The following is a 17,800-nucleotide window of genomic DNA, read 5'->3' on the forward strand; positions in this document are numbered from 1 at the left end:
TTATTCGAGGTAATGCTTCCTGCTGAAAAGTGTGCAACAAGAAATGCTTGTTGAGAATGTAACAAGATGATGGAGCTTAGTGGAAAGGAGTCGCCTTCACTAAGTGGGCCCGCAGGCAAATTATGGCGCAAGTTCTATTTTTGGATCCCAGCAGGGATGATCACAACAGGAGTGACCACAACAGGGATGATCACAGCAGGAGTGACCACAGCAGGGATGATCACAGCAGGAGTGACCACAGCAGGGATGATCAAAGCAGGAGTGACCACAGCAGGAGTGATCACAGCAGGAGTGATCAAAGTCTATTTTTAGACTGGCTGTCAAAAACAGAAAAGTCAAATATTATTGTCTCATAATAATATTTGGACTATAAACTTGATCTTATTCTCTTGGAGCACTTCAGTTTGAGCTACAGATGTGGCACATGCAGCTGTCAGAAGGAAGTATGCTTTCTTTGTGGTTCAGTTGAGTTGTTGCATGCATGACTTCAGTTAGAACTCAATTAGTTGAGTTCGGTGGAGTTGATTGTAGAGTTGATGGAGTTGTGTTCAGTTTGACTTGGTTAAACTAGTTGTAATTAGTCTAACTGCAAATAGACTAATGATGAGTTGTTAAACTAATTATTAACTCATAATGCAACCATAGAATACATCAGTTAACTCAGTTGCATGTCAGTGCATGTTCAGTTCATCAGGGACAGGTGTTAGAGGATCAGATTGCTATCAGTTGTGACTATAGTTGTGCATGATGATTTGCACAATCAAAGGGATTGAGTATGCCAATGAATTGGCCAATACCAAGTATTATAGCCTCTGCTCACGTCTTTCCCAGTGTGAGTGATTCTTTGGAGGTTAAATACGAGTTTGGTAAACCATTCTCATTCATTCTTGAGCAGGTATTGAGCTGTGGAGGCAAGCAAGCAATGGAATAGATTTGGAGATCAGATCTGAGCTGTATTGTGTGTAGCATGTGGAGATAGTACTGAGTACTTGTGAGGAGTATTGTACTACGTATTGTTACATGATTCAATCACTATAATATACAGATAGCTGGGGTTTTTAGCGAGATTCTTTCCCCGGGAAAATACTGTGTTGATATGTGTGATTGATGCTTCTATGTGCGCCTGTGAATGTTTCTGCTTCTGTAAATTGATGATCAACGTAGAGGAGCTTATGTATTGTGTATGTATTCCACAATAGTACATGATCAGGATAAACTCCATTGAATATGTGTCATATTATTCAAAATTTCTACACTTCCATGTATTGTCATGGGTTGTCATCGAGAGTTCCCAAGCGCCAATCTAGAAGTTGTTGTTTCCTATGTATGAGTTGTAGTCATGATCTAGAAGTGTGAAATTCATAGATTTATGTCCTATATATGTGTAACTGTGGTGATCAATGAAGATATCATAGTGTGTGATTTGTTGTGTGCACAATATCTCTCCTCTTTCTCTGAAATTCCTAACATGGTATCAGAGTTGGTTCAGCCCCGACTCTCTCATGAGAGGGGCTGAGATCATGCAATTTTAGCCATGATGATCATTTGTACATAAATTAGTTTAATAGATGTTTGATCTATTGTTTGTGTGAATATTTGATTTGTGTGTGGATTGTCGATAGTTGCATGCAAAGGAGAATTGTGAAGATCCAGTGTTGTTGTTGTTGTGTGAAGTTCCATTCTAGAAAAATATTTGTAAAAGAAGACGAAATTTTCTTTTGAAGAAGTCGTATCAACATATATTTGGTTTGTTCTAGTGTGGATCTATAATTGAGGGAAATTTCTACATGTTTTAAATGGTGGTTCTTGAGATTATCATATGGTGCAAGATATACAACTATGACATTCAGGTGGAATGTTGAATTTCTTATTCTAGATATGAACTAATAAAATATTGTGGTATTTTTTATCCAGAGATCGAGATCCAAACATTGTAGATCTGATGGAAAGTACCAATATGAAAAGATATTATTATTATATTTTATCTAATGTGCACAGATCAATAAAGAGTAGTCATTGATTTTGTCTATGTACATTTTGGTGGTTGGTTTTTGTATTTTATTTTTATTGCATATAGAAAGGGTTGGTGGTTCTTAAATAGGAAGTCTTGGTGTCTGAAACTTAATTCTTGTGTGTTTTTATTGGTTATAAAAAGGGTTGGTGGTTCTTAAACTAGAAGCCCTGGTGTTTGAAACATCAATTCTTGTGTGTTAGTAAGGTCAAGCTGTTTATCAAATTTTGAACACATTCAGTAGCCTGACCTCCATCCTAGCAATTGACAGATAACCGAAAGTGAAATATTTGACAGATGGTGGTTGGTCCATAGTATGGTTCATCACTTGACAACTCTTATCATAGAAGCCCTGATGAGCCAAGGTGTTAAAACTATTGATTTTGTGAAGTTCATCAATGATGGTCAGAGGCGGTTACATTTTAAATGGAGTTCAAATGATAGTTGGAAGATGTGGTGGTGAAGGAGAAGTGTTTTTGAGATTCCATAATGTATGTGAGTGTTGGTGAAGACTAATCAGTCAGATATTCTCTTTTCTTGTTGTAATACGTTCTTTCAATGTTTCTCATGCAACCATTAAGGAAGCGTATTGGAAGTAATGTTCCCATGTATTGTCATGAATTGTCATTGAGATTTCCCAAGTGTTAATGTAAAAGTTGTTGTTTCCAATGTATGAGTTGTAATTATGATCCAGAAGTGTGGAAGTCAGAGATTTATGTCTAATATATATGTGACTACTATGATGAATAAAAATATCATAGTGTGTGATTTGTTGTGTGCACAATCTCCATCAACTCTCTAAAAGTTCTAACAATTTTTACAATATGTTTAATCGTGATCACAAATTGATACCTATTAAAGTATACTAATAACTCAATTTATTTAATTATGCTAATTTAGATTCAATTTATTTGATTATGCTAATTTAGATCACTATGCTAGTAAATATGGAAATAAAAATCACATCATCCACCTACTGAACGAGTTTGATTTTTGTTTTTTTTATTTGTGATGTAAATTCCTTCCCAATTCATGATACACCTATTGAATGAGTTTGGTTTTTGGTTTTATTTCTTTCCACTGTAAATTCCTTTCCAATTCATGTGACACCATCTTCCCCGTCAATGTTAAATCATGTAACGGGTCTCTTCTATAAGAAGGGAAAATTATCAGTGTTGTGGATGTGTATATAACTCTGTATGATGGTGTTATGTGCAATTCTACAAAGTCCACTCTTTCGGCACTTTGGTGCAATCACATTCCAATTAAAATTATATGTTTTGCTTGGCTTGTTTATCATAACAAGAACCTCACTTGGGAGAACCTGCGTAAGCGAAATTGGCATGGCCCCAGTATATGTGCAATCTTCAAAAATTTCATGAAGGATAATATGCATCTATTTTTACAATGTCATAAGGTGACTCAGGTATGGAAAAAAATTGCAATCATTTTGGTTTCATAATTCTTATGCATCAGAATATTGTAGACTGTATGAAATGGTGGAGTAATCAAAAACCAATTTGGCGTGCCATACCACTATTTCTTTTCTGGAGCATTTGGAAATGGAGGAATATGTGCCTATTTGAGAATTGTTCTATGGATTTTGGTCTGATACATGAAAAATTACATACCATAAAGCATTCCAAAAGATTATACTAATAGAAGTTGCTTCCCTATTATGGATATTCCTTTTGCTCATTTTGATGGCACGACACAAAATAATATATGTGGTTGCGGTTTTTTTATTGTTTTCACTCGGGATATTCAGTATATGGTTCATTGGAATGCTGGATTGGGAACTAACAACAAGGATGAGGCTATGGCCATTTGGGGTATGTTATGGTTTATTAATTTTCTTGATATACAGGGGATACATATATATGGGGACTCTAAGATTATACTAGACCATGTCAAAGGAAAATCTCAGATTAAACAACAAGAATTACAAGGTTGGTTAAGGAGGATTGCTGTACTTTGGAACCAACTGGGGCAACCAACTATCAGCCATATTGGTAGAGAACAAAACCAGATGGCAAATGCACTATCTAAAAAAGGTATTATTGGTAATTTGGGTGAAGTTCAAATGGGAGTCATAATGGAAGGCAATAGGATTGGCATGGTGGAATATAAATTTCATGGGTAACTTAGTTTCGGTATATATGAATTTTGGATAATATTTTTTTTGTATTTTTTTATACAACAGGTATCAGCATCAGTAGGAAGTATTATGCATTACTTCTATTACCTGGAATGGGTTTAATAGCTTCAACTGCATCATAATGCATATTTTTTTGTATCTAATTTTCTTACATCTGTTATACTTATATGTAGTTTTTGGTAGTGGTTTATATTACTGTATTGATTGATCTGATTTATTATATGTGGAACTGGTTCTCTATATTTCTCACAGGAATACTGGTATAAATTCCTGGCGATTATGCGGTATATATGTAATATGGCCCATCAATATAATATATATTAAGCTTTTTTCATGCTCAAAAAGAAAGAATGGTAAATTATGTTCAAGGTTGTTATATTTTTGACACTAAATTAAATTAATATAAATTCTTTAACACAAATTTAAACCCATGTATAAATTCATTTTAATGGTTATACTAATTTTGTCTTCGTAGTTTAATTAATAATGTTCATCATAATTTTTTCTGTGCAGTCTAATTTATATGTAAAATGGTCTTTTCCAAAGTATTTTTTTGGGTTAATTTTAATCAATTTTTCTTGGATATTTTTAAAAGCTCGAGTTTAAGTTGTTTATTGTGTAGAATTCAAGTGTCTGAATAGTGTTGGGTGGAATGGTTGTTACTTTTCCCACCTAGGTTCAAATTCGTGCTATGGATATTGTTGTCTTGACTTCTTAGCATTTCATAGTTAGAAAACTAGGTAATCAACAACAACTAGCAACAATATCAAAGAACTGGTTGTTACTTTTCCCACCTAGGTTCAAATTCATGCTATGGATATTGTTGTCTTGACTTCCTAGCATTTCATAGTTAGAAAACTAGGTAATCAACAACAACTAGCAACAATATCAAAGAACTCCAAGTCTGACTCTATACCACTTGAGCTAACCCTTGGAACTATATTGCTTCCTAGTAAATCACCCGTGAAGAAACATTACTCTACATAATCATATAATTATTTAATTTAAATATCTAAATATTATATATGATAAATATGGAAATACATTTTCTCTAACATCAACTTTTTATTTATTTATAACAAACATTAAAACACATTTCTTACTATTAATATTTTATAGCTAGTTAAATATGAAATTACTTACATTTTCACAAAATATGGAGATTTGGTAATATTCACTAATTCAAGTTGCATTTCATTTATTAGCTAAGATAATATCTAATATGTCAAAATATTGAATATATTTTGTAATAATATTCAATTATGTATGATTAACTTAGCCATATAAATTAAATAGTTGATAAAAATTGATACAAATCAAACCAATTACAATTACATAATGGTACATTTTAAAATATGAAAATTTCATAATGTTTATTAATCCAACCCAATATTGCATATTCCTCAAGAAGATAATATATATAACATCTAGATTATTGAAATATTAAATGGACTTTGCAATAATGTCCAATTATGTATGACTAGCTTAGCCATATAAATTAAATGGTTGATAAACATTGATAAGAATCAAATTACTTACATCATGATATATTTCACATTATCACAATTCTAAACAAATTATAAAAATTAACTGAATTATGACTTATTTTAAATTATCATCATTATTATTAATTAAAATATATGTGTCTGTGTGTTAAACATATAATTAAAAAATATATAACAATATTTTTAACCATGGAGATTCATATCATGTAAATGGATTTTGCTACAATATCATGGGCTAATACTTGACTTAATAAATCCACATACCCAAAAAACTATAACTCATGTTCATATGACATTTTTTTATTAATGAATTTACTCAAAAGGGAAGAAAGGGCATAGGTACTTTTGAAATAAATCTCAATGTTATATCTATGCCCACTACTAAAAATACATCTACTTAATTACGCAATAAGCATGTCTATTTTTTAAGAAAGTTTATAGAATTTTAATTTAATGATTAGTAATAATTAGATAGATGGTTGGATTTAACCTTCATAGAATATTCTAGAACATTTTTAGTAGTAGTTATAATTCAAAGTCTGACATTTATCTCGAAGTTATTTGTATACTTTTAATTAAATTGATTAATTTAAAAGTAAATATCATATGAACAAGAGTTATGGATTTTTGATCATATAATATTGGTAAGCCCTAATATTGTAACAAATTCTATTTATATGTTAAAAATCTCTGCAATTAAGAATATTGTTATACGATTTTTCTAAATGTATGTATGTTTAATTTCTATATATATTTTTTATAAATACAAATATAAATTATTAATATTATTATTATTATTAAGTAAATTTTTATGATATTTTTAAATTTTGGTAAGTATTTTGATGTTTGTAGATATTTAGTAACCACTTAAGTTATATGATTATGACAATAATTATTAATAATTAAATTAAAATTTTAGAAATTTTAATAAAATACTTTGAAAAATATATTACCATGTGAAATTTAATTTCAAACCACAATTAAATTTAATCTAATAAATCAAATTATATAATCAAATAATTATTTAAAAATATATATATTATAATATATATAAATTATTATTTCGTCATAGTATTAATTTTTGCCTAATTTTTCATCTTTAGCTCAACAAATAGGCATGCAACTTCTCCCTATAATTTGTTTAAGTTTAAAAGGAAGATGCAAATTTAATATTTATGAGTTGACATGTCCTCATTAAAATAAAATATACCTACCGTATTAACTTTTACCTAATTTTTCATCTTCAGCTCAACAAATAGGCATGCAAGTTCTCCCTATAATTTGTTTAAGTTTAAAATGAAGATGCAAATTTAATATTTACACAAGTGAGTTGACATGTCCTCATTAAAATAAAATATTATAGATATTGATTGGTTTTTGTTTCGTGTCCTCACTCAAATATTACATGGATTGTTTCGTTTTTGTTTATAGGTTGATTGGTTTTGGTTAATATAGAGATAGTATTACATAGTAAACCAGCTTAGCCATTTGCCATTTTGTTTAAAGGATTAATTTTTTAAAGGTGTATAAATATTATTAGTCGCAGATTTTAATTTATATTATATTTTAAAATAATTTTGAAATAAATTTCTCTATTTTTAAAGAAATTATTTTATTTTTTTATTTTTATATAAATTTATAATAAATTTATTTATTAAAAAAAAATTGTCACTTATGATATATTTGTTCTTTTATTATTTAAAAAATATATATTTATTTCTTGATAAAAATTTCATTTAATAAAAAATATATATTTATTTCTTGATAAAAATTTCATTATAAGAATACAAATATATTTGAATACAAAAAATAATATTTTAGATTGGTTTAAATATTAAACTACAATCACTAAAATTGGCATTAATCATAAAATTTTAATTCAACAATTTATATTAACAAAATTGACTCTAATTATTTTCCCTGCCCTTTAGAAATTTTATTGTTTTTATATTTAAATATCTTATATAAAATATGCTCCAAGAAGGGTGTTCATTAGTTGGTGTTCCCTCACTTTGATACGAAGCTAGCTCACACAAAAGGGGATGAGGGGGGCTCCCACTATGCTTTTCCCATTGCATGCTCTCTGGTCACTTCATCAATCACTACACAAACTTGGTTCAATATTATACTCATTTGAATATTGTAGGTGGCATAGGGAGGTGCAGGAAGGGGAAGAGTTAGGGGAGTTGAAAGGAAAATTGATAGTATAGATAACAATTTGACCATTCTAACCAAGAGGTGAGCCAACATCTCCTTCTTCTTGGATGAACATGGTGGCCATATGGAAATTCTGCCCAATAATTGTTAAAACTCACTGAGTATTTTACTTGCAATGCTAAGAGTCTATTTTGTCTCCTCATGTTAATATATGTCAAAATCTAATATAGCTAACTTATTTTTATAAGTTTTTATTTACAAAATATTTTAGTTAGAAAATATTTTAACAATCTCAAAACTCTAAACTAAACCCTAAAGTAAGCTTATATTAATAGTTTGATTTCTTTTAACACATCAATAAAAAAAATTAATCTATATAACTTTATTTTACATAATACAAAATTTTCAAAATATATATAATAATTTTAATAAATAGATTGAGATTCTCTCATTTACTGATTTAAAGATATTCCCACTTAGAGGTACAATGCACGGGGCATAAAGTAGAAGGACGAGCCATCGTTGGGTCATCTCGACATTGTGTCACGAGCTAGAAGAATCACTAGAGTGGGCAGCATTATTTAAAAACAATCTAAACATTTGGGCATTACCCAAATTGAAAAAGCTTTTTCATTGAACGAACTCCCTTTTTTCAATGCTGCGTTCCGTCATTGGAGTTTTGAAAACGAAACCCACAATGCAATTTACCTATCTACGAATCACGACGGGCTCGATGTGAATCGGCGTTTGGAAACTGTTTATGTAGAGTATAAAATAAAAAGATTCCACAAGAAACTCACATGGTGATAGTTCTCAACAAGTTACCCTGTTAATTATTCATATAGTCTACTATCTATATTTGGTACATTTACATCTATTTATATACAAAGGTGGTGTGTGAGAAATTCCAATCCAACCTCTATTCCTTCTGGTATCCGTCATCCAGCTGCAGGCCTGAACAAATCATTAGTGGGAATTCTTTCTTTCATCCATCACTCGTGGGACTGAAATCCCAAGATGGACGACCACCCCCAAGAACAACTCTTTCTCACTTTAAATGCTCATGATAATTCTTCTGGTCGATTGAAATCCCGACTGACGAATCATGTGCTTTTGGTGTTTTCGCTCCTGCTGAATCTGTTATTTCTAGCTCTGTTGTCTGCGGTTGCCATCCACCCATCTCTGCACCAAGAACTGCATCGAGAGACAAGAGTTACAGAGGGCGTGAGTGATAATAATTTTGTTGAAATCTAATTTCAACGCAGCTGCCAGAAACCGGTCAATAAACCTCGCCGGAAAGCTCTCGGGTTGATTTCAGGCAGAAGGAATAATCCGGCAAGGAGCTCCGAGAAAATATGGAGCTGACGCGTGGTTGACCCCTGACGTAACGCAACGTAAGAATCTCGGAGGTTAACGTTCAGCACTTGTTGGCCTTCCGATATCATTTTCGCCGTTCGATCTGCTCCACTTTCCTCCGCCGTTGATCACCTGGAGCTGCATACGAACCCACATCAATTCAATGTTTTGCGTGGAGTAAAAGGTTTATGGTTGACCGCCGTAGGTAAAAGAATTTAATGGTGGTACGAAGATTTTGGTGAGGCTCGTTTTAATATGGGTATGGGCGCATATGCTCTTTAGTTAAGTTTTTTTTAAATATGGGTATGGGCACAATTTACTATATGTTTTTTATATATATTTTTCATATACGGCATGTATTAAAGTTTAAAGTCGTATGTAATAAGTTTTATTTTATGAGTGTTGACTTTTATTAATGAATGAATATGGCACACGGGAGGAAAAGAACTTGTGTTCACAGCAGCGTAAAAATATGATGGCGCAGTAAAAAAAAGGAAAACACACAGCAGTGTGTAAAAAGGATAAGAACCAGGTGATGTAATTTTTGGAGTTGTAAGAAAACCATGTGTGGTTTTTGCACAAGCAGTGCATAAAGAAAATGGTGAAGTTTTTTTTGTAAGTCTGTGTGAATTTTGTTTACAGCAGTAAACTTAGGTAAACTTTTATTACAGCAGTAAGTTGTTTTCACTGCAGTGAATGTAAAAAGGGATTTACAGCAGTTAACCCAGTAATTTCTCAGAAATCTTTTATGATGTTGAAATACTCTGTCTCTCTGTGAATTTTTTTTTGTTTTCTGTGCACAAAAGATCCTGTGAAGGAAAAACAGAGCATTGCCTCTGTGTGTTTGTTTGTTTATTTGGTTTTTGGTATTTTCCCCATTAAAAATACCCAACAGTGGTATCAGAGCAGGACCAGGCTCTTTAAAGAAGTTAAAGAAGCTGAAGGGAGAAGGTTGTTGCTGCAGCAAAACTTCTCAGGGAGACAGAAGACTCAGACATCAAAGGATTCAGGTATTTCAAAAGTTTTTTTTGTGTTGCTGAAGAAACAGTCAGTTGTTTTTAAACATACACAGTCAAGGAATGGCCAGCACAAGCACTGGTATGGGTTTGTTTAACACCCAGCTCCCACAGTTTAATGGGAAAAACTATGACTACTGGGCAATAACCATGACAGCCCTGTTTGCCTCTCAAGACTTATGGGAAATAGTTGAGGAAGGTTTTGAAGAACCAGCAGATGAAACTGAGTTCAATGCACTAACTCAGGGAGAGAGAGATCAGCTGAAGAGCAATAGGAAGAAGGATTCGAAAGCCCGTATGTTGTTGTATCTAGCAGTAGACCAGAGTGTGTTTCCAAGGTTAGCAGCAGCTAAGACAGCAAATGAAGCATGGCAAACCCTCAAGACAGCCTATCAAGGCATGGAGAGAGTGAAGACAGCAAAGCTACAATTGCTGAGAAAGGATTTTGAGAACTTGAACATGAAGGAGTCAGATAACATTGACTCATTCTTCACTCATGTGATTGGTGTAATCACACAAATGAGAACTCATGGAGAAACCATTGAAGACAGAAGGATTGTGGAGAAAATATTGAGGGTCTTACCCTCAAAGTTTGATGCAATAGTCACCACCATTGAAGAGACAAAGGATCTCTCAAACTATTCAGTTGATGAGCTACATGCATCACTGATAACTCATGAGCAGAGGTTGAGTAGGAATGAAAACTCATCTCTTGAGCAAGCCTTCAAGACCCAGATGTCCTTTGGAAGAGGAAGAGGTCAAGGAAGAGGAAACAGAAGAGGAAGAGGCAGAAGCCAAAACAGAGGTGGAAGGAACAGCCCATCAAATGCACAAGGAAGAGGCAGCAATACAAATCAGAACCAAGGCCAAGGCAGCAGCCAACAAGGAGGACAACATCATGCTCAAGGACAAAGGTATGATAAATCTAATGTTCAATGCTATTATTGCAAAAAGTATGGACATTATGCAAGTGATTGTAGAAAGAAACAACATGATATGAACAGTAGACAAAATGCAAATGTTACAAGAGAAAACAGCAGTCAAAATAATGTCCTGTTAGCTTGTAACATGGCTGAAACACATAGTGAGGACATATGGTTTTTAGACTCAGGTTGCAGCAACCATATGACAGGGAATATAGCCCTCTTTTCAGCCTTAAATCAGAATTTGAAATCAGAGGTCACACTAGGAACTGATAGTAAAGTGTCTGTTATGGGAAAAGGGGAGGTAAAAATATTTACAAAACAAGGAGAAAGGAAAACCATAGCAGATGTCTACTATGTCCCCGGAATGAGATGTAACCTATTGAGTGTTGGACAGCTTATCCAAAAGGGTTACAATGTTTACTTTGAAAATGATGTGTGCACCATCATGGATATACCACCCAGCAAAAGATGCATTGTTGAAGTGAAGATGACAAGGAACAGGATGTTCCCTCTCCGGATCAGGGCAGACATGAAAAACAAAGGTGAAATTGCAGCAGTCACCCAAGAGGCCTTCCAAAGCGTGCCAAAGGATGAAAATTGGTTATGGCACTTGAGATTCGGGCATCTAAATTTTGGAGGTCTAAACTTATTGAGCAGAAAAGGAATGGTAAAGGGATTACCATTGATAGAGAAACCGGACAGCCTATGTGAAGGCTGCATTTTGGGAAAACAACACAGAGAAAGTTTTCCATCAGGGAAGAGCATAAGGGCAAAGACACCCTTAGAGATTATCCACTCAGATTTGTGTGGACCAATGCAAGCCCCATCGTTAGCTGGCAGCCTATATTTCTTGACATTCATTGATGATTTTACAAGAAAGACTTGGATATATTTCCTCAAGAACAAAAGTGAAGTCTTTGAGAAATTCCAAAATTTCAAAGCACTTGTGGAGAACCAAAGCGGGCTGCACATAAAAGTATTGAGAACTGATAGAGGAGGTGAGTATATCTCAAATGAATTCCTAAAGTTTTGTAGAGAAAATGGAATACATAAACAGTTCACAACTCGGTACACTCCGCAGCAAAATGGAGTTGCTGAAAGGAAAAACAGGACCATCATGGATATGGCAAGGAGCATGTTGAAGGCAAAGCATTTGCCAAATGAGTATTGGGCTGAAGCTGTACATTGTGCAGTTTATATATTGAACAGGTGTCCTACAAAGGCAGTCATGAACAAAGTGCCAGAAGAGGCATGGAGTGGGAGAAAGCAAGGAGTCACCCACATGAGAGTTTTTGGATGTGTGGCTTATGCACACATTCCAGATCAGCTAAGGAGGAAGTTGGACAGCAAAGGGGAGAAATGCATCTTCATTGGATACAGTGATGAATCCAAAGCCTACAGGCTATACATTCCATCTACCAAGAAGTTTTTTGTCAGCAGAGATGTTCAATTCATTGAAGAGGAAGCTTGGGATGGAAGCATAGAGAAAACAGTGAATGTCAAAAACTGTTTGTCTCACGATGAAGATGAAGAGGAGGTGGCTGAAATGAATCCCCAAACAGCAGCGCCAACACAAGGACAGCAAGGGACACCATTGAGGATCAATGAGAGTGCTTCTCCAAGCACACCACAAGGAGGAAATTCAAGTGCATCTTCAAGCACTTGCACACCAAGTGAACGAGGTAAGAAGTTTAGAAATCTAAGTGAAATTTATGAAGAAGGAATGAATTCCTTATTTGCCTTATATTGTCATGTTGATGATCCTATTCATTTTGAAGAAGCTATTAAAGATAGGAAATGGATAGAAGCTATGGATGAAGAAATGAATGCCATAGAGAGAAACAAAACATGGGATTTGGTTGAGTTACCAAAAGGCAAAGAAGTCATTCGTGTGAAATGGGTCTACAAGACCAAGAGCAATGCTGAAGGCAAGATTGAAAGGCATAAAGCAAGGCTGGTTGTCAAGGGGTACAAGCAGCAGTATGGGAGAGATTATGAGGAGACTTTCGCATCGGTTGCAAGAATGGAAACCGTGAGAGCAGTGCTGTCCATAGCAGCTCAAAACAAATGGAAAGTCTACCAAATGGATGTGAAATCAGCATTCCTAAATGGAGTGTTAATGGAAGAGGTCTATGTGGAACAGCCTCTCGGGTATGAGAAGAAAGGAGAAGAGCACAAAGTGTGCAGATTGAAGAAAGCTCTTTATGGGCTGAAGCAAGCGCCAAGAGCATGGTACAGCAGGATAGATTCTTATCTATTGGATAATGAATTTGACAAGTGTGAAGGAGAACCCACAGTCTACATCAAGGAAAATGATGGTAAGATTTTAATTGTTGTCTTATATGTTGATGATGTGATTTTCACAGGTAATGATGATCAGCTCATTGAGAATTTTAAATCAGTCATGAAGGATGAATTTGAAATGACTGACATGGGTTTGTTGAGATACTTCTTAGGCATAGAAGTAGATCAAAATGAAAAAGGAATTTTTATATCTCAAGCAAGATATGTAAATCAAATTTTGAGCAGATTTAAGATGGAAGAATGCAAGGCAGCCATCACTCCCACAGTGATGGGATTAAAACTCAGTAGAGAGGACAGCAGCAAGGATTTTGATCCTAGCCTGTACAAAAGCATTGTGGGCAGTCTTATGTATTTAACAGCTACTAGGCCTGATTTAATGTATGCTGTTAGTTTAATTTCCAGATTCATGGAGAGGCCAAAGGAGGCACATTGGCAGGCAGCAAAGAGAATTCTGAGGTATGTCAAAGGCACCAAAATGTTTGGAATTTTATATCATGCCTCAGAACAATCAGATTTGGTTGGATACACAGACAGCGATTGGGCTGGAAGTGTAGATGATCGGAAGAGCACTTCTGGTTATGTTTTTAATATGGGTTCAGGAGCCATTTCATGGGCTTCTAAGAAGCAGTCCATTGTAGCATTGTCTACAGCAGAGGCTGAATATGTGGCAGCTACAGCAGCAGCATGTCAAGGAGTTTGGATGAGAAGAATGTTGAGAAACTTAGGCCAAGAGCAGGCAAAAGCGACAGTGATCTTTTGTGACAATAGCTCAGCTATTGCATTGTCAAAGAATTCAGTGTTTCATAAGAGAACGAAACACATTGATACCAGGTTTCACTACATCAGAGAATTGGTGAACAATGGAGAAATTGTCCTAGAACATTGCAGGACTCAGGAACAGGTAGCAGACATCTTGACAAAGCCATTGGATCAGAAAAGCTTTGAATTTTTGAGAAAGTGTCTCGGTATGACCGAATGCCCAGCTGTTGAAATTAAAGGGGAGTGTTGAAATCTAATTTCAACGCAGCTGCCAGAAACCGGTCAATAAACCTCGCCGGAAAGCTCTCGGGTTGATTTCAGGCAGAAGGAATAATCCGGCAAGGAGCTCCGAGAAAATATGGAGCTGACGCGTGGTTGACCCCTGACGTAACGCAACGTAAGAATCTCGGAGGTTAACGTTCAGCACTTGTTGGCCTTCCGATATCATTTTCGCCGTTCGATCTGCTCCACTTTCCTCCGTCGTTGATCACCTGGAGCTGCATACGAACCCACATCAATTCAATGTTTTGCGTGGAGTAAAAGGTTTATGGTTGACCGCCGTAGGTAAAAGAATTTAATGGTGGTACGAAGATTTTGGTGAGGCTCGTTTTAATATGGGTATGGGCGCATATGCTCTTTAGTTAAGTTTTTTTTAAATATGGGTATGGGCACAATTTACTATATGTTTTTTATATATATTTTTCATATACGGCATGTATTAAAGTTTAAAGTCGTATGTAATAAGTTTTATTTTATGAGTGTTGACTTTTATTAATGAATGAATATGGCACACGGGAGGAAAAGAACTTGTGTTCACAGCAGCGTAAAAATATGATGGCGCAGTAAAAAAAAGGAAAACACACAACAGTGTGTAAAAAGGATAAGAACCAGGTGATGTAATTTTTGGAGTTGTAAGAAAACCATGTGTGGTTTTTGCACAAGCAGTGCATAAAGAAAATGGTGAAGTTTTTTTTGTAAGTCTGTGTGAATTTTGTTTACAGCAGTAAACTTATGTAAACTTTTATTACAGCAGTAAGTTGTTTTCACTGCAGTGAATGTAAAAAGGGATTTACAGCAGTTAACCCAGTAATTTCTCAGAAATCTTTTATGATGTTGAAATACTCTGTCTCTCTGTGAATTTTTTTTTGTTTTCTGTGCACAAAAGATCCTGTGAAGGAAAAACAGAGCATTGCCTCTGTGTGTTTGTTTGTTTATTTGGTTTTTGGTATTTTCCCCATTAAAAATACCCAACAAATTTACCGGTGCTGACATGGAGTAGGCAAGCTGCCGAGGAAGCAGAGGCAGCAGCAACGCATCATTGTTCTGGCCATGGATTTGTTCACGTCGATACGCTAAATATTGCGCCAGATGATGAGGGGAAAACATTTAATTGCGAATGTAACGAATGCTATACAGGCCCCGATTGTTCCCAAACGGTTGTCGACTGTGTTGCGGATGTTGACAGGTGAGCATGAATATCATTCTGAATTAACAAAAACTTAATTGAATTCAATTCCCAGGTTTCGTTAGGTTTTTAATTATTTGACGAAAGGGTATCTTGAATACTGTTCTGTAGTGGGGATCCTCTATTTCTTGAGCCCTTCTGGATCAGAAATGCCGTAGAGAGCGCCACGGTGGTGCCCGGCTGGTATCGGATGAGCTATAGCATACTCGATGGTCCAACAGTATTGATATCCCCCGAGTTGGAGACTCAAATTCGCGGGATCCATGCGTTAGTGGGAAACGCGGTGACAGAGGGGAGGTATATTGTGATTGGAACTGGCTCTACACAGCTCATCAATGCTGCGGTTTACAGCCTTTCTCATAAGCAGGACGCTCAACACCCTGCACAAGTAGTCGCACCTGCACCCTATTACGGAGTATGACCAGGCCGCATCTCTCAAGTTTTTTTAATCCGCTTTTATTGTAAATCAAGATAGATAATCTGGGTGGGTAGAAAACAACAGACAGTCCCCACCACACACAACCCACACGATCTAGGTATAGGTCAAATTGTTTCAGTGGATCTGAAATCCAGGTCTAATATTATGGTAATTTTTGTTTGCAGGCTTATAGAACCCAGACTGAAATGTTTTATTCTGCAAACTCCGTGTGGAAGGGAGACGCGAAGGCATGGGCAAATCGCTCCTCTAAATCCACCAGATTTGTACAAATTGTAGCATCTCCAGACAATCCAACAGGTTTTATTCAACAAGGGGCTTTACATGGAGAAGACGTGAGGAATGTTTATGATCACGCCTACTACTGGCCTCACTATACTGCCATCACCGAGCCAGCTGACGAGGATGTGATGCTCTTCACCCTCTCCAAGCTCACTGGGCACGGGGGAAGCAGGCTAGGGTATAACTGGTTACTCATTTCATCATCATTTTCATTAATTAGTACTTCTTGATTTTCATTAATTAGTAATTGGAGATTCAAACGAGCTAAGAAATTCTTTATTTGCAGATGGGCTATTGTGAAAGACTATGATGCGTACGAAAAGATGGCTGAATACGTTTTAGAGAATACCCTTGGCGTATCGCATGATACACAGCTAAGGGCAAGCAGGATATTGAAAACAGTAATAGCTGGTTATGGGCTGCAGGAGAATTCCCAGAAACCAAAATTGGAAAAGGGGAAGACATGTGATGATCAAAATCATCATAACCTTTTATTTCACTACGCTTATGATGTTATGGAAGAACGATGGCAAAGACTGCGAAAGATCTTCAGTGGCTCCGACCGTTTCTCCCTTCAAAACTTGAGTGCTAACCACTGCAGTTTTTTCTCGACCACCACTGGCCCTTCGCCAGGTATATATGTTTTCATGGTTTTAAACAGAGTTTTGTTGATTGCTTTTTGTGAGATTACTGATATGGAGAGGAACAAATGTTAGTCCAGCGTACGCGTGGGTGAAATGCGAGAGGGATGAGGACGAAGACTGCACAGCGGTTTTCAGAAGCGGGAGCATCATCGGGCGAGCGGGCGAATTGTTTGGAGGAGAGAAGCGATATGTCCGATTGAGTTTGGTCAAGCGACATGACAACTTCGCATTGTTGGAACGCCACCTCCAAGCGCTAGTTTCCTATGAGGCATAGTCTTCATTCAGTTACTGTTTCAATTTTTGCGGGTCGCTTCCTCGCAAATTTGCCCTCGAATCGTGAACTAAAAAAACACTTTTACGTTCCACATGTGTCTGTCTAATTTCCTTCCTTACATCTGTAAATAACTCTGCAATATTCTACATGTGTGTCTGCCTTAAATCCTTTAATAAATTATTATTATTTAACCATATCGCGCAACATTCTTTTCAACGATTGAATTTAGATTTTTGTGATCTTATTTAGTTTTTAATTGATAAGCCGTGATAAGCACATCAATGTTTTATTTTTATGATGAGATGAAGAGTCAGATCATGACAACAGGTATTGGAAGGACCGCTGTCATTCTAACCGCTATAATGTATGGTTAAATAGAGAGATTGGAAGGAGAGAACATTCCAACCGCTATAATGTATGGTTACTTTTTCACTCGACCACATGATAAGATTATGTTTTCTATAAATCATGAAATAGGTAACTATATTTTTGAAACATAATGCATTT

The 17,800-nt window shown here is 35.4% G+C and overlaps 1 protein-coding gene across 1 annotated transcript; it reads left to right on the plus strand.

Annotated features, from left to right (window-relative positions):
* Positions 1 to 10,938: 10,938 nt before the first annotated feature.
* On the plus strand, positions 10,939 to 17,293 carry LOC149248929 (tryptophan aminotransferase-related protein 3-like). The gene is made up of 6 exons (XM_089451417.1): positions 10,939 to 11,009; positions 15,463 to 15,657; positions 15,769 to 16,072; positions 16,261 to 16,553; positions 16,662 to 17,008; positions 17,097 to 17,293. Exons 1-6 carry the CDS (start codon positions 10,939 to 10,941, stop codon positions 17,291 to 17,293), a joined length of 1,407 nt encoding a protein of 468 aa, XP_089307543.1.
* Positions 17,294 to 17,800: the final 507 nt, after the last annotated feature.

This window comes from Pinus tabuliformis, chromosome 7 (genome assembly GCF_031772625.1).
Source record: "Pinus tabuliformis cultivar Carrire ecotype Pingquan chromosome 7, CPIR1, whole genome shotgun sequence".
Lineage (NCBI taxonomy): Eukaryota > Viridiplantae > Streptophyta > Pinopsida > Pinales > Pinaceae > Pinus > Pinus tabuliformis.

Bases quoted from the DNA above. Each gene is read 5' to 3' on its own strand.
- LOC149248929 (XM_089451417.1), top strand. From the start codon at position 10,939: ATGTCCTTTGGAAGAGGAAGAGGTCAAGGAAGAGGAAACAGAAGAGGA. The intron at 11,010-15,462 runs TGGAAGGAACAG...ACCGGTGCTGAC, and splicing joins GGCAGAAGCCAAAACAGAGG to ATGGAGTAGGCAAGCTGCCG. The intron at 17,009-17,096 runs GTATATATGTTT...ATGTTAGTCCAG, and splicing joins CACCACTGGCCCTTCGCCAG to CGTACGCGTGGGTGAAATGC.